This window comes from Capra hircus, chromosome 5 (genome assembly GCF_001704415.2).
Source record: "Capra hircus breed San Clemente chromosome 5, ASM170441v1, whole genome shotgun sequence".
NCBI lineage: Eukaryota > Metazoa > Chordata > Mammalia > Artiodactyla > Bovidae > Capra > Capra hircus.
The window spans coordinates 85,007,188-85,032,973 of NC_030812.1; the positions used below are offsets into that span (position 1 = coordinate 85,007,188).

General features: G+C 37.1%; 1 protein-coding gene across 4 annotated transcripts in view; it reads left to right on the forward strand.

The window, feature by feature from the left end:
- SOX5 (SRY-box 5) overlaps window positions 1-25,786 on the forward strand; it is a 1,143,898-nt gene that overhangs the window by 963,907 nt on the left and 154,205 nt on the right. For all 4 annotated transcript variants that reach the window (XM_018048397.1, XM_005680750.3, XM_018048396.1 and 1 more), the window contains one exon: window positions 15,302-15,422. In XM_018048397.1, the coding sequence (XP_017903886.1) occupies window positions 15,302-15,422 (121 nt within the window). The remainder of the gene's footprint in view (window positions 1-15,301; window positions 15,423-25,786) is intronic.

Here is a 25,786-nt window from a genome sequence, read left to right on the forward strand (position 1 = left end):
AGAAATCCCAGGGCTGATCTCCTTCAGAACTCTTACCTTAGGTTTTTAGCATCTTCTCTTCCATTTGCCTGGAACACTTTTCCCCCAGATAACTGAGACATTTATTGTCTCACTTCTTCCAGGTCTCTGTGTCACTGTATCATTGATTCCACATTTAAACTTGTAGCCTCCTCCCCAGAATTCCTTTTCTTCTGCCTTTGCTCTAATTTTTTCATAGTATATACTTGTCTGTCTTATTTATTACAGTAATCCTAGAGCCTATAACAGTGTGTAGCACAAAGTGGCCACTCAATAAATGAATGAACGTATTTTGCTTGGCGAGTTTGGTTAGTCTTCATAGAAGCAGTGACACTTAAGCTGGGTTTTGAGGAAAAGTAGTTCTTAAGTCTAAGTCAGGTGGAGTTTTCAGCTGTGTGTCATGGTCTCCAGTTTGAGAACAGGTTCAAGAATAAAAGGATTTCGTCTGGAAAGAAGCATAAATCCAGTGAGGAAGTGTAAACTAACTTAGGCAAGACATAGAAAATATTAGAAGACTTCTCAATCCAGTGCTTATTGCATAGAATAAATCCTAGTGGTGTAGGACATTTCAGTAAGAAATAAACTAAAATTTCAAAGCAATTGGTAATAATTTCAGGAATCTCTGAAATGAATGTCGATTTTATATACTTTTTTGAAAATCAGAATTTACAATTTATTTTTAATCCTCCATTAGTCAAACTTCAAAGAATTTTTCTGCCAAAATAGGCAACAAAGACTCACAATTCAAGATAGGGTCTATCAAGCAGTGAATACAGGATATGAATTTCTGTATTAATTACCTTCTTTTGTATGCCAGTCATTATGATGTCCTGTTGCATCTCTGTTTTACTGAACAGTTTTCAGAGAATTAAAGTAATGCATATACACATTGAAAATTTGAAAAGCTTTTGTACAGAAAACATAAAGCAAAATAAAATATAACATAAAGGTGTAAATCAAAGTCAAATGCCACCCTTGTTATAAAAATATTTTAAATTATAATAGAACTTTATTTTTTAGAAATAATTTGAACGTGACTCATATTTATGCTGATAAAATATGTGCAGATTTTGTCACAGTGTTTCTGTATTCATTATATAAATCAGTATTTTTATTTTAGAAAGTTTTTAATTTATTCAGAAAAATTGAAGAATTTATGTGCTAGGCTTATTGTTTTGGCTAGCTATATGATAATGTGTAAGTTTCCAAATTACTTGTTTTTCTGTCAGTTTTGCTCATTAATTAAAATTGGAAATGACAATATCTGACATGCTGATCTCCAAGAGACTGGATAAAGTAGAAATGAACTAACGCATGTAGAAGTGCTTTATACAAATACAAACATCTTTCTAATATAAGACATGAGTGTCTCAAAGCAAATTCAGTTTTCCTTCTGGCAGTAGTGAAGTGATATATTTTAAGATAATATTTATTTTTTACTTTGGTTAATTTTTAATTTGAGATATAGTTCACATGCCATACAATTCACCCTTTTTGCGTGTGTACAATTCAGTGGGTTTTAGTATACTCACAATGTTTTGTAACCATCATTGCTGTCTAATTCCAGAATATTTTCTTTACTCTAAAAAGAAACCGTGTACCCATTATCAGTCACTCCTAATTCAAGCTTCTCTATAAAGTGGTGATTTTTGAAGCATAATATTTTAAAGAACTTATGTTGAGCTGAGATTTATATGGCATGAGAAAAAAGCCCACTAATAATGTATTATAGGTCACTGAGCAAAATGTCATAAATTAGAAATCAATACATAGTGAATTTTATTAAGTTTTCTAATATGGACTCTTGAGAAATGTAATTGAAAAAATATTATATTTCATGTTGACAATTCTATTTTGTATTGCCTTTCATTTGTGTGTAAATGACAATTGGCATAGCAATGTGTGATGTAAAATAAGATTGTATTGGTATTGCAAAGCCTAATTCTGTCCATGTGAAAAGAGAACCATGCATACTGATAGGAACCAGCCTGTTTTATTGTCAAAAACCAGATTAAATGATACGAATAGTCACACACATGTGAAGAAACAGAATTGTAGTATAAAGACTTCCATTTTATCATGTAACTACTATCAAGCTATGTAAAATATGTTGTTTAGTCACTAAATTGTGTGCAACTCTTATGAACTCATGGATTGTAGCCCCTAGCCTTCTCTGTCTATGGAATTTTCCAGGCAAGAATAATGGAGGAGGTTACCACTCTCTTCTCCTGGGGATCTTCCCAACCGAAGAATCAAACCCACATCTCCTGCATTTGCAGCTGGATTCTTTATCACTGAGCCACCAAGGAAGCCCTGTAAAATATGACCTTTAAGAAACAGATGATAACCTAATCCTAAATAATACATCCTTCAAGATATTTTAATCATTGCCTTTTAAAATACTTTTATCTAGCTCAAAATTGCCCTTGGGAAATAAAATAGCCCTATTTTTTCTATACTCTCACAATAGCTTTCTTAATGAATGCTGAATTTGCCACCCTTAAGTTTCTTTGATTACAAACTTTTAAAACAGATTTATTCTTGCCTGAAGTCAACATACATACTTTGTTTAAGCATGTGTTATTTGTACAGTAAGTATCATCATTTTGGTTGACATGAGTTAAATACATGAAATGGTTCTTTATGAGAATGTAACGTTTAAGTTTTGAAAATAAAGGCTTCTATTAGACAAGAAGAACATTTAAGTCAAACCTGCATAATATTAAGGATGAAATTTCATTGCCTCTTAGTGACAGAGGTCTTAATTCTGCATCATTTGAAAGTGGTCGTATCCTAGTAACAATGCCAATAATAAACACATCATGCAAAAGTAAAAATGTAATAGTGAAATGAGCCATTGAAAGGAAGAGTCAGTGACCATATAATATTTTAGTTTCTATCATATCTAGTAGCAATCTGGTTAAAAAGAAATGACAGTTGCCCTGAAGGAAATAAAGTGCAGGTATTATTGTAGTAGTAGTTTGGAAAGAAAATTGCACTGTGTCTTGACTGGATTATTTCTCCATCGTCGCAAACTATCCCCACCTCTCAGTGGTGCTGCTTCTTGCCTTCTTTATACAAATTGAGTTTGTATCATCTAAACTCATAGGGCCCAGGGGCCCTTTGGTGACAGGGAGGAGGAGGAAAAGGGGAATTAGAAAAAGAAAATGTGACAGGCAGTTTTGAAAAGAGAAGCAATTTTCCTTGTGGGTCTGTTTCTAAATAGGAGTTCTTTAATGCAATATTTTGCTTCTGCAGAGCAGTCAGTCAGAATCAAGTGCACGCTTGTGCTGTTTTGTGGGGCTTGGCACTGACAGGTTTTATTTAGGAGGGGTAGGGATACAGGGGGATCGGATGTGGGGAAGTTAGTATTTTGGCTGTATCAGCCCTGAAGGCAGAGTTAGCACTTGCATTGGGACAAAAGTATTTGTAGTCATCAGATAACTTTGCAGTCAGCTTCAATAGCATCACTCTCTTTTTTTTTTTTTTTTTTTTGGCAGCCAAGCTCTTAGTAGAACCATCTGTCTTTCTATTAGTATTTTTGAGGCCTGTTTTGAAGCCACTTTGCTTGGCAAAGTCATTCTCATCCTTGGAAACGATTTTTTAAAAAGTTATGTGGCTTTTTGCCGAAGAAGACTACTATGTAAAAAATCCACATGGCTGTTCATTTTTGTTCTAAAGGAATATGGCTACTCGTCTTTGTCTTGAATCAAATGAAATTAGAGGTGATACAGCTCCAGTGTGACTGTTGAGAAGTGAGAGGAAGAGATTGCAATTTGAGCAGTGTTTTTATGTTCCTGTTTCACTCAATGAGATGGTCTTTAGTCTTCCTAGTAGATCAATTGGAAGATAAATTGACTCCTTTTTTCTAAATTTTAGTGTAGGTTTTGTTTTTGTTTTTTCATTTTCTAAATACCACTTCATTGGATAGGATAAACTTACAAATTGACTTTCTATTATATGAAATGAGAAAACACAGGCTATTAGTGGTCATTGAGGACCCTATGCCTCTTCTTGCTAATGGCGGAAAGTCAGCTTTGTCATCTTGGTTACTCCAGTTTGGGTAATTATATCCTGCCTACCTAAACCCCTCTTGTCATCTCATTTGGATATTATATTTTCCATTTTCTCAAAAACTGCTGTAGAGTATCGTTGTGTGCTTCTAAACAGCTGCTGTGCTCCCCACCAAAGGTGGCTGAATTTCAGCTGGAGGTGAACTGATCCCTATAGACCACGTGTGCTTGAATAATATAATACTCACCGGACTAAATTCTTGCAGAACATTTGAAAAGTTTTTGATTTTACATTTTGTTTGTAATTGCGCTGACTTAAATCATAAAACTGCCTTTCGTTTTAACATTTGTGTATGCCATTTAAACAAGTCTTCAATCACAACTTCCTGTATTTTGAGCTCTCACACAAACTGCTCCTTAGTTTCATGGAAGAGTCTCTCTAGTTTTGTGATTCCTATATTTTCTCAACTTAGTAATATCTTCCAGGCCTCTCTTGCTGGGGTAAGTCTAAAGCCCATTGCTGTTCAAAAGTAGCTTTGATTTCCTCATAACCTATCCTTGCTGAAGCCCCCCCTATCCCCCTGCCTTTCCCCTACCTGTATGCTGAAATTCATCTTCTCTGATTATCAAGAACAGTGACCAGAAACTCACAAAAGGGAAGACTGACAGCATCAAAATTCTGACTGTCTCTCCTCAGGTGCTAGCCTTTTCCATTGCCCTTTTTAATCATCTATGATTACTTTCTTTTTCTTTTCTCACCATAATCATCCCAAACTTCCATACCTTCTCTGAACTTGCTTCCTCAGTCCCAACATCTCTCATTTTCAGGATATGAGCTTTGCCTTCAACATTGAGAAAATTTCTTCCATCAGACCTGGTTTTCCCTAACTTCTCACATCCTTGCCTGTAGAACATTATCTGCTTATCCGCTTGTATGGCTCCAATCCTCAGGGCCTGGAGAAAGCAGATGTTGTTTCCAGTTGAAACGAATCTCCACACCGCCACCTTGCCTTTCATCCTCCTCTGCAGTTGTGGTCCACCAAGTAACTTCTCTTTCCTACATTTCAAATTCTCAGTATCCACTTGGACCTGTCAGCTAATAAATGTGCTACTGCCTAAAACTCTGCTACTGAAGTAAAATCTCTGCATCCCTGTGCAGCTATCATCAAATGTCTTTCCTGACATCTCATCCAACCTTCTCTGAAGAATTATCTACATTTGCCTTCTCCTTTTTCTTGCCTGTTGTTCAGTGTTTGGGCTTCTCTGGTGGCTCAGATGGTTAAGACTCTGCCTGCAACGTTGGGAGACCCAGGTTTGATACCCAGGTCGGGAGGATCCCCTAGAGAAGGAACTGGCAACCCACTCCCAGTATTCTTGCCTGGAGAATCCCATGGACAGAGGAGTCTGGCGGGCTACAGTCCATGGGTCTCAAAGAGTCAGACACGACTGAGCGACCAATATACATGCTCAGTGCTCAACCTTTAGGAATATGCTATCTGCCATTCTAATGAATTTGATATTGTTAGGTTCACCACTCTCTTCTAATTAAAAATTTCAACAATATTTTGTCTTTAAAATACTCTTTCTACAGCACTTTTCACTGAGACAATCAATCTTAGTATTTCACCTCAACCTTAGTATTTCATTGGTTTTTGTGGTGCTGTACTCATGATTTTCTTCATTCTTATCTAACCTCTGTTCTTAGACTCCTCTTCCTCTGCCCTTTGTTGAATTATTGTTGTGACCCAGATGATTATAAGCTGTCTTCTCTTTATCCTTCAAACCCTCTTTATAGATTATCTAGTCAGCTCTCATCAACAAGTGAGTCCCCAAACCATAGACTCTAAAAATCTCTTTCACTAGCTTCAGATGGGAGTATCAATCTGCTGATATCTGCTGGTATGATATCTCCAGTGGAACGTTATTTTGACACCTCTAATACATATGTTCAGAACCATGTTCATATCTTTCTATGAAAGAAATCATTACCCCTAATGCTTTCTTAGTTTGTTTTTACCAATATAAATAGTTACATAGACTAAATACTGAGAATTATCTTTGACTCTGTCCTCTTCTCCTTTTCTTTTATATATATATATATATATATATATATATATATAGTTTCTTTTTTTCTTTTAGGTACAGAGATTTCTTACATACTCATACATGTATAACCTTTGCATCATCAACACCTACCTAGTCTCCACTTTGCTTTGCCTTTCAAATCTCTCCTCCATATACCCACCAGGGTATCCCACCTAAACTACATCCAGCAGAGCTTACAGGGGAAACTCTGTATCAGGTTTCTTTTTCTGATACACAGACTGATATACGCTGACTTTCTAATACTGATTCTTCCTTATATCTTTTTGCTCTTCTACACTGCTTGGTTTTTCCAAGCTATGGTTTTTCCAGGTCATGTATGGATGTGAGAGTTGGACTATAAAAGCTGAGTACCAAAGAATTGATGCTTTTGAACTGTGGTGTTGGAGAAGACTCTTAGGAGTCCCTTGGACTGCAAGGAGATCCAACCAGTCCATCTTAAAGGAAATCAGTCCTGAATATTCATTGGAAGGACTGATGCTAAAGCTGAAACTCCAATAATTTGGCCACCTGATGTGAAGAACTTACTCATTTGAAAAGACTGTGATGCTGGGAAAGATTGAAGGCAGAAGGAGAAGGGAACAACAGGATGAAATGGCTGGATGGCATCACCGACTCAATGGACATGAGTTTGAGTAAACTCTGGGAGTTGGTGATGGACAGGGAGGCCTGGCATGCTACAGTCCATGGGGTCGCAAAGAGTTGGACACAACTGAGCAAATGACCTGAACTGAACTGAACACTGCTTGGTAGCTTCCCTCTCACATGATTTTTTTTTTTAAATCCCTGATAATTTGCTCATTTCTCATCTCCTCTGCTTTAAGTTGATTCCTCACACTCCCACCTTTTTGCCTGGCAAACTCCTACTTATTTGTTCAGAGTCTGTATCTGCTGGACCTGTCTCCATGAAGCCTACCTTAACTTCTGGCTATGTTAGGAGTTTCTAGTTTGTACTTTCATAGTATATCACATACAAGACTCTGTTGTTGAACTAATGCCAGTGTTTTCTAGTTATCTATCCCTTTGCCTCACCAAACTCAGGACTTCTATAGAGCAGATATTATCTGTGCATTCATCTTTGTATTTCTACTTACCAAAAAAGTTTGCATTCTATTACAGTTAGTAGAAATGTTGATTGAATGAATAATAAACAGACCTATGGGACTAGAAGCTAAATTAATAACCTTAAATATCTACTTGGTATATTAGTTTCATGGAACCCAATGTAAGATTTTGCAATAGAATATTTACATAAAATCCTGGAGAAGGAAACGGCAACCCACTCCAGTATTCTTGCCTGGGAAATCCCATAGACAGAGAAGCCTGGTGGGCTACAGTCCAAGGGGTGGCAGAGAGTCAGACCCAACTTAGTGACTGAGCATGATTTACCTAAAATGTAAAATATTTAATTATTAATAATTGGTAAGTGTTTAGTCATTCATTTACAAGTGTGATAAAGTGATTATGGTGGATTCATTACATTTTAGGGGTCAAGATTACATTTAGAATCTATGTGGTAGAACTATAAAAAGTGTTAAAACATAATATTCCATCCTAAAGTTTAACATATATAGGAAGTAGCCTCTTAAATTTGTTATGTATTATTCTAATTTGTGAATATCATGCCCCAACTAAGAAGACCAAAATTTTGTGACAAAAGTATTTTCCTAAACTGAATTATAGATGTCCCATATTTTGCAAACCTAAATTAGGAGCTTGAAGGGATTTCATCCATTAAGTAAAGGAAAATAAAGTTAGCAGTGAATAGTACTTGGAAATAGTCAAAATTGGCAAATATATAAGAATACATTACTAACCTTATTGCATTGATTTTAGAATTTACCCAGGAAACATTATACTGTTTTGATGTGATATGATGTGTCCTTTTCTTCCAAAGGTTGGCTAATTTTTAGCAACAAGGAGCTAAAAGTAATGTAAGATGCAACAGTAATACAGTTGATGCTCATTATTTGCACTACTTATGTTCTATAAAGGTGACATGAACACTGAATTAGCAAATGCTGAGCAACTGTTTCTAAAGGAAACACAGACTTATGGTCCGAGGAGCCTTTGGTCACACTATTTTCATCAACTGATCAATACATGTACTTGTTTTATGTGTGTTTCTGTTTAAAGACAACTTATTAATATGTATTATTGATTCTATGTGCATTTTAAACAGCAAAATCATCAAAATTTCTTGCTACCTTGCACAGTTCTGTAACTGTTCACAAAAGCACTAGTACAAGTAAATTTGGGGAGGGTACAAGTAAATTTTAGTGAGTAGGCAAATTGGCAAATACAGAATCTGCAAATAATGAGGATGAACTCTATTTGAAATGTGGTTTTAGTTGCATAGATGAATTAACCACAGATCTTGGATTATATATGTTTTACTGTTTACTTTATTCTGAAAATAGTTTAGTACAGTGCTCTGTAATCTGTCCTATAATATTTTAAAATAAACACACCATTGGGGCTAGGAAATTAGGTTTATTTTTTATTTTAGTTTTTCCTTTCGCTTATAGTTCCTTCTGTTCCCCACCCCCAGTTCTTCCCAAGTGTTGTAAAAGTGTACTAGATTATTAGGAGATGTAGTTTCAATGTTAACTTTGGGATCTTGAACAATTTATTTGGCCAAACTAAGTCTCATTTATTTATCAGCACAATGACTGTACTATGCCAGACAATTTTGAAGATCTTTCTCAGTCTTGAAAGTATTATTTTATATATGCGGATCTTGGAAAATTCTGGCACTAAAAAAATTATAATACTAAAGCAAAATATTTTTTAAAAAATTATAGTAAAATAACAGATTTTAAAAGCCCTCAAATTTATTGTCATGTATTCTTTAAAATACTAAAAATTTTACCTGAAAGATTATTTAAAATTATTTGAGTATAAATGAATTACCTGGATAAAAATTGTCACACCCACAAGTAGAGAGATTTGTGTACATGCAGTAACCAATTAAACAGTATAACAAAAAAATTAACTTTTCAATAGCAATATAAATATTTTTAAAAACCTTAGAAATAAAATTACCAAGGAAAATGCAATAAGTATTTGAAGAAGATTCTAATAAATTAAAAGATATAACCTGCCATCAAGCAATTAGGTTAATGAATTCAACAAGAAATTCCATATCCTAAAATTAATGAGGAAAATTAAATGTAAATAAAACCAGGAAATACTTGAGAAAGAAAATAATAATGATAGAATACTAATATCTGCAAAGCTGTAATAATTAAAACATGTTATTAGAACATGGATAGGCAAGTCTATCTGTTCAGTACAGATGTAATATATTTCCAGTATTTCTGTATTACTTTGATATTTCTTCATGCATGCGTATTCCCAAGAATCATGGATTTATCTTAATGTATGTGACCTTTTATCTATATCTTAAGAACAGGAACACAAAGCAGCTGGTATTTCATGCTGCCATTTTTCTCCAGTGAAACTGAATTCCTTTCTGGTTGTTAAAGAACTTTGTTGTCCACAGGCCTTCTGTGGACATTTGGAGTTGGAGCACGAAGAAGAAATTACATAGATAGAATTATATAATACATTATTTTTCTTTATTTATGAATTATTAATTCATATAATAATTAAGATGCTGCTCTAAACCCTAAAGTTGCAATTATAAATAAGTTACAACCTCTTTCCTAAATGAGCTCGTAGGTCTTAAGGGAGGCTCAAGTTATACGAGTAACTATTACTCAATGCATTAAGTATTGTATTATTTATTGTAAGTATTGTAAGTATTTGTAAAATTAAAGAAGTAACAATTGTTTCTTCCTGAAAACTGGCATCATAAGAAAGAAATGCTTCACAGGCAAAGGCATTATGTAGGTCTCAAAAGCCTTTGAAAAATAAGTAGAATTTTTTGCCAAGAAGAAAAGGAAAAGCGAAAGTACTAAAAACAGAGGAGAAAAATGCTTTTGAGTCTCTTCAAGCATGGAAAAGCACCATGTATGCAAGGAAGTCTTCATGATCCATTGAGGCAAGAGTACAGGATATCTGAAGGAGGGCAGAAAAATGGCTGAAAAGATGGAGTAGGAAAAAACTGTGAATAAACTTGAATAGTATATAGAAGGATTTGGTCGTTATTCTCTTAGTGAAAGCAAACCATCCCAAAGCTTTTCATAAGAGGAGCATGTGAAATACAGATACAAGGCTCATTAAGAAACAGTTCTATAAGGAATATAGTTTAATATGCTCTCAGCACCAGGCCTGTAAGAGGCAGAGTCTCCCTTTCAAATACTTATATACCTGAAGTTGACGTAGTTGCCTATAGAAGTGAAAGTTTAGTCACTCAGTCCAACTCTTTGCGACCTCATGGACTGTAGCCTGCCAGGCTCCTCTGTCCATGAAATTCTCCAGGCAAGAATGCTGGAGTGGGTAGCCATTCCCTTCTGCAGGGAATCTTCCCGACTTAGGAATCGAATCTGGGTCTCCTGCAGAGCAGGCAGATTCTTTACCATCAAGGCAAAACAAGAAGATTAAAAAAAAAAAAACCAACAACTCTTGACAGTGACTTCAGCATTCTTTAAGACAGTACTTCTCAAACCTGGATGCACATTGGAATCATGAGGGGGACATTAAATAAGGCTAATGGCTGGGTCTCAATCCTGTTGGTTCAGATTTAATTGGTCTGGAAACAGTCTGGGCACTGAGTGTTTTTCAGAGCTTGCTAGGTGATTTTAAAATGCACATTCAAGTTTAAGAACTACTTCACTAAAACAAGAACCTATTGTTTCTGCAATTGTACAAGTTATTTTCCCCAAATTTTAAGGTCTCTGAAATTTGGATGCCTCTTCTAACCCTTGTATATATTCCATTTGAAGTTCCTTTCTTCTTATCTCTAAAGTGCTTATTAAATTTATAACCATCGTATACATCATTTAACCAATGGTGTCTCAGAAAGGCGATGTACTATATAAAATATAATAACTTATTTCCAAACAAGGAAATATGAAGGATACATAGTAGCTGGTGATAACCCTTAACCAGTATGGCTGGTTTGTTGTTTGTTTCTTTGTTTGATTGTTATTCTGGTCTGTGTCCACTGCTTACACAGACCCAGTCCCCACGCTGTTTTCTTCAAATGTCTCCCATTAGTTCAGGCCACTTTTTCCTGCATACCTGCTCAGCATGCAGTCTCTAATTTTAATCAATTGTTTTTCAGTGGTTTCTTAATAAGATTTATCTTTCCCCCAGTATGTTCAAAAAAATTTTGGCTGTAGTGGTATAACATCTACAGCCTTCAGCTCTAACCTTAAAACACTGTCTTTTTGTTTTCTGGTTGTGTTGTTCACTTTATTTCACTCTGGTGGCAGTGATAGATAGGTTTTAAAATACTTTTTGCTAAAAGAAATGCTTTCCAGTTTGGAGTCATTTCTGAAAACTGATCTCTCATTCTTCAGTGCTCTTTTCTCTTTCTGCCTGGCTGGCTGGTGGGCTGGCTCTTTCTCTCTCTCTCCCCAACCCCTATTCTCATCATACCTTCTCTCTCTCTCTCCTTTTCCCTCTCTCTCTCAACATTCCCCACTCCCCGCCAACAACACGCATTCACCAACCAAAATCTCAGAAATATCTCTGAGGTTTAGTATGAAAGATGAAATGAAGGAGAAACTGAGGGTAGACTTTTGACATGAGAAATGAGAATAAGAATTACGTGTCCTAAGAATGTCAGTGAGAGAAAAGGAAGTCAAGTCTGGGAGATATTTCAGAGTTGTTATTAAGGTTAGCAACTGAATGAATTTGTTTTGTGTTTTTGTTTTGTTTTGTGTATGTACTTGTTTTACATTTAACTGTTATCTGCACTGTAATATAAGCTCCATGGGCATAGGATCTTGGTTGTCTTGTTCAGAACAGTGTCTGTACTACCTAGCTCATTTTCTTATACATAGCATGTGTTCATAAAATAGTTATTTTTCAAATAACTGCATTAATATGAGGGAAAAATAGTAAAGGAAAACAAAATGTCAGATGTGTGATTTTTAGCATGATTATAAATTCTCATTCATACGTTCACAGACAAACACTAACCAATAACCATGTCCATGAGAGAAATCCTGTTGAAATGTTTGAAAAACTATCTTAGATATTTCAGTAAATGACAACTTCTGCATTTAGTAATAATGTGACGTAGCTGCAGAAATTACTGCATTAGTTTATATTTCTAAAAATTATTGTTCAATTCAAAGAAAATAGTGATTCCATTGTATTAGATTATTGAATTATATGAATCCCACATTCTGAGAGTGACAAACGAAAATTAAAGTGTGTTCTAAGATGGCAACCAAAACAGAGGTCATATGATTTGAAAGTGAAAGAGAAAATCACTCAGTTGTGTCTGAATCTTTTAACCCCATGGATTACACAGTTCAGTTCAGTTCAGTCGCTCAGTCGTGTCTGACTCTTTGCCCCCCTATGGACTGTAGCATGCCAGGCCTCCGTGTCCATCACCAACTCCAAGAGTTAACTCAAACTCGTGTCCATCGAGTCGGTGATGCCATCCAGTCATCTCATCCTCTGTCATCCCCTTCTCCTCCTGCCCTCAATCTTTCCCAGCATCAAGGTCCTTTCCAATGAGTCAGTTCTTCACATCAGGTGGCCAAAGTATTAGAGTTTCAGCTTCAACATCAGTCCTTCCAATGAACATTCAGGACTGTTTTCCCTTAGGATTGGTTGGATCTCCTTGCAGTCCAAGGGACTCTCAAGAGTCTTCTCCAACACCACAGTTCAAAAGCATCAATTCTTCGGTGCTCAGCTTTCTTTACAGTCCAACTCTCACATCCATACATGACTACTGGAAAAACCATAGCCTTGACTAGATGGACCTTAGTCGGCAAAGTAATGTCTCTGCTTTTTAGCATGCTCTCTAGGTTGGTCATAACTTTTCTTCCAAGGAATAAGTGTCTTTTTATTTCATGGCTGCACGCACCATCTGCAGTGATTTTGAGGCCCAAGAAAATAAAGTCAGCTACTGTTTCCACTGTTTCCCCATCTATTTCCCATGAAGTGATGGGACCAGATGCCGTGATCTTTGTTTTCTGAATGTTGAGCTTTAAGCCAACTTTTTCACTCTCCTCTTTCACTTTCATCAAGAGGCTCCTTAGTTCCTCTTCACTTTCTGCCATAAGGGTGGTGTCATCTGCGTATCTGAGGTTATTGATAATTCTCCCAGCAATCTTGATTCCAGCTTGTGCTTCTTCTAGCCTCGTGTTTCTCATGATGTACTCTGCATATAAGTTAAACAAGCAGGGTGACAATATACAGCCTTGATGCACTCCTTTTCCTATCTGAAACCAGTCTGTTGTTCCATGTCCAGTTCTAACTGTTGCTTCCTGATCTGCATACAGATTTCTCAAGAGGGAGGTCAGGTGGTATGGTATTCCCATCTTTTTCAGAATTTTCCACAGATTATTGTGATCCACATAGTCAAAGGCTTTGGCATAGTCACTAAAGCAGAAATAGTTGTTTTCTGGAACCCTCTTGCTTTTTTGATGATCCAGCAGATGTTGGCAATTTGATCTCTGGTTCCTCTGCCTTTTCTAAAACCATCTTGAACATATGGCAGTTCACGGTTCACGTATTGCTGAAGCTTGGCCTGGAGAGTTTTGAGCATGACTTTACTAGCATGTGAGATGAGTGCAATTGTGTGTTAGTTTGAGCATTCTTTGGCATTGCTTTTCTTAGGGATTGGAATGAAAACTGACCTTTTCCAGTCCTGTGGTCACTGCCAAGTTTTCCAAATTTACGATGGCATATTGAGTGCAGCACTTTCACAGCATCATCATTTAGGATTTGAAATAGCTCAACTAGAATTCCATCACCTCCATTAGCTTTGTCTGTAGTGATGCTTTCTAAGGCCTTCTTGACTTCAAATTCCAGGATGTCTGACTCTAGGTGAGTGATCACACCATCGTGATTATCTGGGTCATGAATATCTTTTTTGTACAGTTCTTCTGTGTATTCTTGCTACCTCCTCTTAATATCTTCTGCTTCTGTTTGATCCATATCATTTCTGTTCTTGATTGAGCCCGACTCCAGGCCAGAATACTAGAGTGGTTAGCCATTCCCCTTTCCAGGGGATCTTCCCAATCCAGGAATCAAACTCTGGTCTCCCTCATTACAGGTGGATTCTTTACCAGCTGAGCCATCAGGGAAGCCATATGGTTTGAGGAATTGTTCAGTTTCCTGAAAGGAGATAGATGACAAAGTAAGTCTAGGACAGAAAAGGAACCAAGGAACCAGATCCTAGACATAGTTTTGACACTCCCCCACCCCATTCAATGGCCATGGCAAATCAGTTCTCTTTTGGCCCTAGTTGCCTCTTCTATTAGAAGCTTCCCAAGAGGCGCAGTGGCAAAGAATCCTTCTGCCAATGATAGAGGTCCAAGAGACACAAATTTGATCCCTGGGTCAGAAAGATCCTTGGAGAAGGGAATGGCAACCCATTCCAGTATTCCATGTAGAGAAGAGCCTGGTAGACTACAGTCCACGGGCTTGCAAAGAGTGAGACGCAATGGAGCATACGTGTGCGCGTGAACATGTGTGCGCGCACACTCACACACACACACACACACAAACACAGACACACACACCTCTTCTGTAAAGAATAGAGAACGCCTTAATACTCTCTAAGCTTTCTTCCAGATCTTTATTCAAACGTTTAAAAACTCAATATTACACATGAACATGAGAATTATCTTCAAGTAGTGAAGAACTTATAAAATTGTACAGTTTAGTTAATTTTGTTTTAGAAGGTAGAATTAGTCCCAACAGATGGGATTTATCAAAAGAGATTTTAGTTCAACCTAACCGGTACTTTTAAAATCATTATATTCATGCAGTAGGAAAAGACTTGTAGTGTGAAGCATCAATAGATACTTCACCACTGTCAAGGATATATGTAGGGAAATTATTCATCAGGTTAGAAAGTGAACTTGATATCACCTTCCAGTTATAGTATTTAGTATTCTGAATCTGCTGTCTAAAGCAGTCCCAAGGCAGTCTCACGTCCAGTGTTCTAGCAAACTTGTATGCCAGTATATTGAACTGAATATTTTTTTTCCTTTTATCATAAAATTAGGAGGGTTGGGAAGTATAGAATATCAAGACTTCTTCTCTTTGATTCGCTCTAATACGTTCAGCAGGTTCAAGGTCAACTGCCGCCATTAATGATTCCCGTATTCCCTCCTGATCAACGGACACTGGCTGCAGCTGCCCAGCAAGGATTCCTCCTTCCTCCAGGCTTCAGCTATAAGGCTGGATGTAGTAAGTACCGTTGATTTTTCATTTGGGAGTGGGTGGAGGGCATGGCTTTAGGCAATTTAATATTCCTGCCACACCAAGAAATGAGATCACCCGTATAGCATTTTTATTTTAAAGGGGAAATACATGGAAAATGAAGAAAAGGATTTATGTTGATATTTAAGTGTCTAGGATATTTCTGTGTTTCTGAAGCCAATATTTCCTTTTTTTATAATTTGGTTTCATAACTTCTATTTCCAGTGTATTCCTAAAATATGAGTATGATTTTCAGGTTCAATTTATTTTTACATAGGTAAAATAGGAATATCCCTGGCTTCCCTAGTAGCTGCAGTGCGGAAGACCTATATGTGATCCCTGGGTAGGGAAGATCCCCCGTAAAAGGGAATGACAACCCACTCCAGTATTCTTGCCTGGAAAATTCCATGGGCAGAGGAGCCTGGCAGGCTTCAGTCCATGGGGTCACAAAGAGAAGACAGGAATATGCATTTTAATAGATTTCCATTGTGGGGAAGGCAATGGCAACCCACTCCAGTACTCTTGCCTGGAAAATCCCATGGATGGGGGAACCTGGTAGGCTGCAGTCCATGGGGTCGCTAAGAGTCGGAAATGACTGAGAGACTTCACTTTCACTTTTCACTTTCATGCAATGGAGAAGGAAATGGCAACCCACTCCGGTGTTCTTGCCTGAAGAATCCCAGGGACAGGGGAGCCTGGTGGGCCTCGTCTGTGGGGTCGCACAGAGTCGGACACAACTGAGGCAAGTTAGCAGCAGCAGCAGAAGGTTTCCATTGTGCTTTGAGATAAACCCAAGTTTCCTGATGTGAATTAGCCGGCCTTCTATTATCCATCTCCTCCCTATATTTACAGCCTAGCTTCTCACTGGTATTCTTTTAGCTCTTAGACCAAACCGTACTCTTTCTTAACTTGTGACTTGAATTGTCTGTGTTCACTCTCCTTGGTGTCGTGAACCTCTTCCAACTCAGACCAGGGAAGGCTGGCCTGAGCTAGTTAGATCCCTTTCTCCAGGTTCCTTTGGATACTGTATATTTTCTTCCACTTCAATTGTAAACTGAGGGCCAGTGCTCCTTTTGTTTCATTTATTGTTATATCTAAAGGTTTAGTACAATGTTCAACTATTTGTTGAATGAATTAATGAGCATTCATTACAAACAAAAAAAAGGCATTTTTACATTGATAGTCTATATTGAGATGACTGTTTATATTGCTTATTAACTTTAGTCGCCTGTGTTTTTATGACCTTTTTTTTTTAACCAAAATCAGAATTCTACACTGTTTTGGAAACAGTCTAATACTTTATTTTCCAAAACTCAGATACTCAAAATGAAAACTATAATCTGTAGTAAAAATAGTAACAAATTCCAAAGAGGGACTAGGCTGCTAAGCTAAGTATCTTCCAGAACATCATTATCATGCTCAAAACATACAGAGAAAGCAAGTATACTGAAGTATTTTCATAGATCAAAGTAGAATACCATTGAAAACAATTAGCAAAATATTATCACTTTATATATTTATATAGAATATTTTGTAAGTTCCAGTAGATTTTGTTTCATTTATATGTTAATAAATTGTCCCATTAACATCCTGCTATGCTGCAACACTTACTGCATTTGAGAAATTCTGTTAAAAATTACTAGAAATCGATATACTTCCTGCTAAATGATGTCTTGAAATTTCATATTTAACATTCATTTCTAGTTTTTATACCTTCCTTTATACAATATTGAAGAAATGGGATGTAATTTTTTAAATATACAGAGCCGTAAATATGAGTAGATGCAACTATGGAGTCTAGGCAAAAATGAACTGAACTGAGGAGTTTCAGAATTCAGACTTGTAAGACACTTTGTTCTTTACAATTTTTAACATGGCTTTTGAATATCTTTCTCTTTGGTTTCTGTGTTTTAAGATGGTGTTCTCACTCTGGATCTTTAATTTATTCATTTAATATGTTTGTCTCATAATTGTGTCTTTGTAGACTGATTCATCCAGAAATAGCAGCTTCTTTTTTTTAACTAAGGACTACGTTTATATTCTAAATATTTAAATTCTAAAAATAACTTAAATTTCAAGAAGAAAATTTTAAATTCTATCACTACATTAATTTCTGAGTTTTTAATTATAAAATATATTTTGTTTCCATATACTCAAGGGATTACTGTTCACATTAAATGCATGTTGCCAGCGTGTATTTTTGTAGCTTTGGTTACTAAAGAGAAAGAAAAAATGCTTTTAAAAATCAGATTGCCTCAGATTGCACCTGCAGTACATACATACAGACCAGTTCTGTTTTCCAAAAAGAGATGTTTTAAGCAACTGTAAAAATAAGTCCCATTTTCAGATACTTTCTGAAGAGAATACCTCATTGAGTGTGAACAGTAGTATAACTATGGACCAGGAAAAGGTCAAGAACACCTCTCCCTCACTCCCATTTGATGAGTTGGCATAGTAAACTTGTTCAGTGTAATGTGGCATGGAGAAATACATCCCTTCCTAAAGTGAAAGTGGAAGTGAAGTCGCTCAGTCGTGTCCAACTCTGCGACCCTGTGGACTGTAGCCCACCAGGCTCCTCTGTCCATGGGATTCTCCAGGCATCAACCATTTGATATTTATAACTTCAGTGCTTAAAGTTATAAATGATACCACATCTTTAGAATGTTTGGAAATAAAGTAGGATAAAATCTGTACAGCTGCTGGCAAGCTTGAAACTACATTCATGCCAAACTGAATCTAAGATGAAGCCAGTAGCAAAATAAAGTGCCACCCTTCTTGACACTCTCATGCTCTGAGTCAGTTTGAGTTGAGGAGCTAGGTGGAAGCGATAAATAGTCCAGAATATTTCCTCCATAATCATGTATCAGGAGAGGAATTGAGATAGGGGAAGAAGCAAATCTCTCCATCATCCCTCTTCAGTGGGACTTCCTGTTTTATCCCCCACCCTCAAATTCTCTGTTATTTGTGACATCTCTGGCTCTCATTTGTTTTGAGTAATAGTACATAGTTTTCAGTGAAAGTGACACTGACTAATCCATCTTGATTTGAGTCCCAAGTAAATAAGAAAAATGAACTATTGTTAATATACTCAAAGGCTTTTCATCAATCCATTCAAGAAGGTATTGATGATACATTTTTCTATTTAAACGTGATGTATCTTGATAAATAAAATTAAAATCTCTGAAACTACCCAAGAAAGTTAAAATAATATCAATGGGGAAAAAATAAAGCACAAGTTGGGTAACCTAATCATCATACATTGAGTTAGTATCTTCTATTTTCCAAAAAAGAAGTTTTTCATTGAAAATAAAGGTATTTTGCCTATAATAAATATAATTGTAGAAATGTCATGTGGAATGGACACCTACAAAATATGCTTGCTGGGATTTCTATTAACTACTAGAAAACGTATCATTACTTCACTTCAGTTCAGTTCAGTTGCTCAGTCGTGTCCGACTCTTTGCGACCCCATGAACCTCGCAGCACGCCAGGCCTCCCTGTCCATCACCATCTCCCGGAATTCACTCAGACTCACGTCCATCAAGTCAGTGATGCCATCCAGCCATCTCATCCTCTGTCGTCCCCTTCTCCTCCTGCCCCCAATCCCTCCCAGCATCAGAGTCTTTTCCAATGAGTCAACTCTTCGCATGAGGTGGCCAAAGTACTGAACTTCAGCTTTAGCATCATTCCTTCCAAAGAAATCCCAGGGTTGATCTCCTTCAGAATGGACAGGTTGGATCTCCTTGCAGTCCAAGGGACTCTCAAGGGTCTTCTCCAACACCACAGTTCAAACGCATCAATTCTTTGGCGCTCAGCCTTCTTCACAGTCCAACTCTCACATCCATACATGATCACAGGAAAAACCATAGCCTTGACTAGGTGGACCTTAGTCGGCAAAGTAATGTCTCTGCTTTCGAATATGCTGTCTAGGTTGGTCATAACTTTTCTTCCAAGGAGTAAGCGTCCTTTAATTTCATGGCTGCAGTCACCATCTGCAGTGATTTTGGAGCCCAAAAAAATGAAGTCTGACACTGTTTCTACTGTTTCCACATCTATTTCCCATGAAGTGATGGGACCAGATGCCATGATCTTTGTTTTCTGAATGTTGAGCTTTAAGCCAACTTTTTCACTCTCCTCTTTCACTTTCATCAAGAGGCTCTTTAGCTCCTCTTCACTTTCTGCCATAAGGGTGATGTCATCTGCATATCTGAGGTTATTGATATTTCTCCCAGCAATCTTGATTCCAGCTTGTGTTTCTTCCAGTCCAGAGTTTCTCATGATGTACTCTGCATATAAGTTAAACAAGCAGGGTGACAATATACAGCCTTGATGCACTCCTTTTCCTATCTGAAACCAGTCTGTTGTTCCATGTCCAGTTCTAACTGTTGCTTCCTGATCTGCATACAGATTTCTCAAGAGGCAGGTTAGGTGGTCTGGTATGCCCATCTGTTTCAGAATTTTCCACAGTTTATTGTGATCCACACAGTCCAAGTCAATAAAGCAGAAATAGATGTTTTTCTGGAACTCTCTTGCTTTTTCCATGATCCAGTGGATGTTGGCAATTTGATCTCTGGTTCTTCTGCCTTTTCTAAAACCGGCTTGAACATCAGGGAGTTCACAGTTCACGTATTGCTGACGCTTGGCTTGGAGAATTTTGAGCATGACTTTACTAGCATGTGAGATGAGCGCAATTGTGCGGTGGTTTGAGCATTCTTTGGCATTGCCTTTCTTTGGAATTGGAATGAAAACTGACCTTTTCCAGTCCTGTGGCCACTGGTGAGTTTTCCAAATTTGCTGGCATACTGAGTACAGCACTTTCAGAGCATCATCTTTCAGGATTTGCAACAGCTCAACTGGAATTCCATCACCTCCACGAGCTTTGTTCATAATGATGCTTTCTAAGGCCCATTTGACTTCACATTCCAGGATGTCTGCCTCTAGATTAGGGATCACATCATCATGATTATCTGGGTCGTGAAGATCTTTTTTGTACAATTCTTCTGTGTATTCTTGCTACCTCTTCTTAATATCTTCTGCTTCTGTTAGGTCCAGACCATTTCTATCCTTTATCGAGCCCATCTTTGCATGAAATGTTCCCTTGGTATCTCTAATTTTCTTGAAGAGATCTCTAGTCTTTCCCATTCTGTTGTTTTCTTCTGTTTCTTTGCATTGATCGCTGAAGAAGGCTTTCTTATCTCTTCTTGCTATTCTTTGGAACTCTGCATTCAGAAACCGCATACAAATAAATAACACAGCCAGAGACTTCAGAGCAAAGTGGCTAGATAGAAAAGAAGTTTTATTGAATTTTGTAGTCTACTCTTATCTATGAATATGTAGATCAGTTTGCAAATGTTAATATATCACCAGAATTTTAGTTCTGTTTTGGCATTTGCTCTTAGTAAAAATCTATCATGAACCCACACTTCTCCATGTATCTCTATCTAGTTATTGTTTTCCTTACTAATTTCTTAAAATGCAAAAATGCTTCCAGACTTCTAAGGTAAAATAATGGTATATTATTAAATTGAGCATATTTAATATATGCAAGAAACACCTGGAGCAACAGGCAGTTCTGGCCTTGGAATGCGAAATGAAGCAGGGCAAAGACTAATAACAGTTTTTCCAAGAAAATGCACTGTTCATAGCAAACACCCTCTTCCAACAACACAAGAGAAGACTCTACACATGGACATCATCTGATGGTCAACACCAAAATCAGATTGATTATATTCTTTGCAGCCAAAGATGGAGAAGCTCTATACAGTCAAGAAAAACAAGATCAGGAGCTGACTATGGCTCAGATCATGAACTCCTTATTGCCAAATTCAGATTAAATTGAAGAAAGTAGGGAAAACCACTAGACCATTCAGGTATGACCTAAATCAAATCCCTTATGATTATACAGTGGAAGTGAGAAATAGATTTAAGGGCCTAGATCTGATAGAGTGCCTGATGAACTATGGAATGAGGTTCATGACATTGTACAGGAGACAGGGATCAAGACTATCCCCATGGAAAAGAAATGCAAAAAAGCAAAATGGCTGTCTGGGGAGGCCTTGCAAATAGCTGTGAAAAGAAGAGAGGTGAAAAGTAAAGGAGAAAAGGAAAGATATAAGCATCTGAATGCAGAGTTCCAAAGAATAGCAAGAAGAGATAAGAAAGCCTTCTTCAGCGATCAATGCAAAGAAACAGAGGAAAACAACAGAATGGGAAAGACTAGAGATCTCTTCAAGAAAATTAGAGATGCCAGGGTAATATTTCATGCAAAGATGGGCTCGGTAAAGGACAGAAATGGTCTGGACCTAATAAAAGCAGAATATATTAAGAAGAGGTAGCAAGAATACACAGAAGAACTGTACAAAAAAGATCTTCACGACCCAGATGATCATGATGGTGTGATCATTCATCTAGAGCCAGACATCCTGGAATGTGAAGTCAAATGGGCCTTAGAAAGCATCATTTCGAACAAAGCTCGTAGAGGTGATGGAATTCCAGTTGAGCTGTTTCAAATCCTGAAAGATGATGCTGTGAAAGTGCTGTACTCAGTATGCCAGCAAATTTGGAAAACTCACCAGTGGCCACAGGACTGGAAAAGGTCAGTTTTCATTCCAATTCCAAAGAAAGGCAATGCCAAAGAATGCTCAAACCACCGCACAATTGCACTCATCTCACATGCTAGTAAAGTCATGCTCAAAATTCTCCAAGCCAAGCGTCAGCAATACGTGAACCGTGAACTCCCTGATGTTCAAGCCGGTTTTAGAAAAGGCAGAAGAACCAGAGATCAAATTGCCAACATCCACTGGATCATGGAAAAAGCAAGAGAGTTCCAGAAAAACATCTATTTCTGCTTTATTGACTATGCCAAGCCTTTGACTGTGTGGATCACAGTAAACTGTGGAAAGTTCTAAGAGAGATGGGAATACCAGACCAGCTAACCTAGCCTCTTGAGAAATCTGTATGCAGGTCAGGAAGCAACAGTTAGAACTGGATATGGAACAACAGACTGGTTCCAAATAGGAAAAGGAGTACATCAAGGCTGTATATTGTCACCCTGCTTGTTTAACTTATATGCAGAGTACATCATGAGAAACGCTGGGCTGGAAGAAACACAAGCTGGAATCAAGATTGCTGGGAGAAATATCAATAACCTCAGATATGCAGATGACACCACCCTTATGGCAGAAAGTGAAGAGGAGCTAAAGAGCCTCTTGATGAAAGTGAAAGAGGAGAGTGAAGAAGTTGGCTTTAAGCTCAACATTCAGAAAACGAAGATCATGGCATCCGGTCCCATCACTTCATGGGAAATAGATGAGGAAACAGTGGAAACAGTATCAGACTTTATTTCTCTAGGCTCCAAATCACTGCAGATGGTGATTGCAGCCATGAAATTAAAAGACGCTTACTCTTTGGGAGAGAAGTTATGACCAATTTAGATATCATATTCAAAAGCAGAGACATTACTTTGCCGACTAAGGTCCGTCTAGTCAAGGCTATGGTTTTTCTTGTGGTTATGTATGGATGTGAGAGTTGGACTGTGAAGAAGGCTGAGCGCCAAAGAATTGATGCGTTTGAACTGTGGTGTTAGAGAAGACCCTTGAGAGTCCCTTGGACTGCAAGGAGATCCAACCAGTCCATTCTGAAGGAGATCAGCCATGGGATTTCTTTGGAAGAAATGATGCTAAAGCTGAAACTCCAGTACTTTGGCCACCTCATGTGAAGAGTTGACACATTGGAAAAAACTCTGATGCTGGGAGGGATTGGGGGCAGGAGGAGAAGGGGACGACAGAGGATGAGATGGCTGGGTGACATCACTGACTCGATGGACGTGTGTCTGAGTGAACTCAGGTAGTTGGTGATGGACAGGGAGGCCTGGCATGCTGCCATTCATGGGGTCGCAAAGAGTTTGACATGACTGAGCGACTGAACTGAACTGAGCTGAATATATGCAATAACTGGAACACAGTTGTGTAAAAACACTACTTTAATCAGTCAACTCAATTCAGACACTATTTCATTCAGGAAAAAATAAATGATCTTTATTTTTAACTAATAAGTTTTATGAAAATTGTCAATTCAGTTGTTGTATGTAAACACACCCCAGATTTTATATTGTATAATTTAAGATCCCAATTTTAAATTATATTTGTGGATATTAGCTCATTTTAAGTAGAAAGCAATCATTAAAGCCCTTGGAAATAAATTTGAAAGACTAAATAACAAAGGTTCAAATTCTGAATTTTAAAATAAATGTAATCTACAAATGAGTTGGTTCGAGTACACTTTGGACGGTTGAAGACTCCACGGACACAGTCCATTTGCTTCTGCTGGAAAGCTCTCTAGATATCTGCAAGGAGATCCAACCAGTCCATTCTGAAGCTGAGCTGTCTTCTGAGTCTCTTCTGAGCTCTCAGTCAAAGACTTGAACCTGAGAACTGCAAAGCTTGTATCCAGTAGATATTTTTGAAATAAAATGTACATACCTTTTATACCCATAGAACTGTTTTATGTTGGCAGGAAAACTTTTGTCCTGGCTCACCATAGAAAAAAATCTATGAAAATTTAAAATGACTTTGAAGATGTATGTTGGTTTTAGCTCAACACTTTAGACTTAAGAAAGACACTTGAGATAAGGTGGTTGAAGGCCGTAAGTTTGGTCAATACCAATTTCTCTGACCCAAACTTTGAGTTCTCTTTTTTGTAACACACAGCTTCCTCATACCCTGTCTCACACTCAGGTTAAGCACTATTCCTTCAGAGCATATATCTGATAGGCAGAAATTAAAGGAAGAAGTTCTCTTTTTACTAATGACTATAGTCCTCTGCCTCTCTCCTTTCTATTTCACTGTAAAACTTCTAGCCATGTAATTCTATTAGATGCTTTAGAAATTTTGGACAGGAAGATATTTTATGTGGAAATTTAAAATTTCCACTTAAGGAAATTTCCACATAAGGAAGGCAAAATTCATAAGAATAGCCACACAAACACATGTGTGTGCGTGTGCGTGTGTGTGTGTGTGTGTGTGTGTGTGTGTGTATTAGGAAATAAACAGTTGTAAAAAGGTTGGCTTGATAGTTTTGGCCCAAAGTGTCAAAATGAATGTCCTGTAGCCGCAGATATTGTATCTTCCCCATAGATGGGCCGTAGTGCCCAAACTGGGTGCTAAAGTACCAGGGTGCTGTAGCTAATTCACAGGGCACAGAGGATGTTTTAAAATTTCAAGGAAAATACAGAGGCATCTCTAAAACACTACATAAAAGGCATGAGTTGTTTGGAATTTGTTACTTAATAAAATGGAGCAGTTGGACATTTCTTTTGTCCTAAGGGTGCCATGAAAGAATTATTGAGCCATGGATGATGCCTGAATCTAAGACATTTAGGAACTTATGGCCTGTTACATATTCATTTTAAACATTATAACTTTTTAACTTGATAGTTATTCTTGTTGACCTATCACATGACAACCACAGAATAGAATGTTGTAACAAAACTTACTTTGCACTTATAGGGTTATGTGTAGTGTCATACAAATAAACAGTTGATTCGCTGCCTCATGCTACTTTGATTGGCCTTGTGCAAGTTATTGAGCTTAAATTTCCTGACCTAAAATGGATTAATCAAATTAATTAAATTAAAATGGATTAATAACACCTATTTTACTGAATTCTTATGGAGATTGAATAAGATTATATATGCAAGAGTGCCTCCCATTGTGTCTATCTCATTAGGTTACTTAAAAATGCTAAATACTGAGCATAATACCAGCAAAAACTGTCTCCCCCCACCAAAATAATATTATAGACCCACATCCAGCAGTTAATGACATTTCATGTTCCACCTATATAGGATCAAATTCATTCTGCCACACCTGAATGATGTTTCCTCTGACTAGGAAAGTATTATTGTTTAGAGAAAAAATATTATAGTGCTGATAGAAACATTCATCTCATAGGACTCAATCTTAACCCTGTTTTAATTATAATCACCAAGTTTTAAACTTTTTATCATTTTCCACTCACCTATTAGAGCTCAGGTTGGAAAAGATCATGTGATTTTTAAAAAATGTATTTAGTCATTGTTTTGGTTGTTTGAAACTAGAAATATATTCACATATTCATTCTGCATTTTAACACATTGATTAATTTTTCAGAAATGTGCTAAATAAAATAGCTGTATAAAGTTACTGATTGAAATATTTAATTGCCTTCTGAGATTAGCTTAAATAAATGGAAGTCAATGAGTCAAGCTTAATAAACTTAAAATATGCTGTATTTACTCTTCATCAGTTTTCTGAACAGTATTTCCGCTTCCAATAAAAAAGGAAACTCTCAGTTAATTAGTTCGTCATATTCCA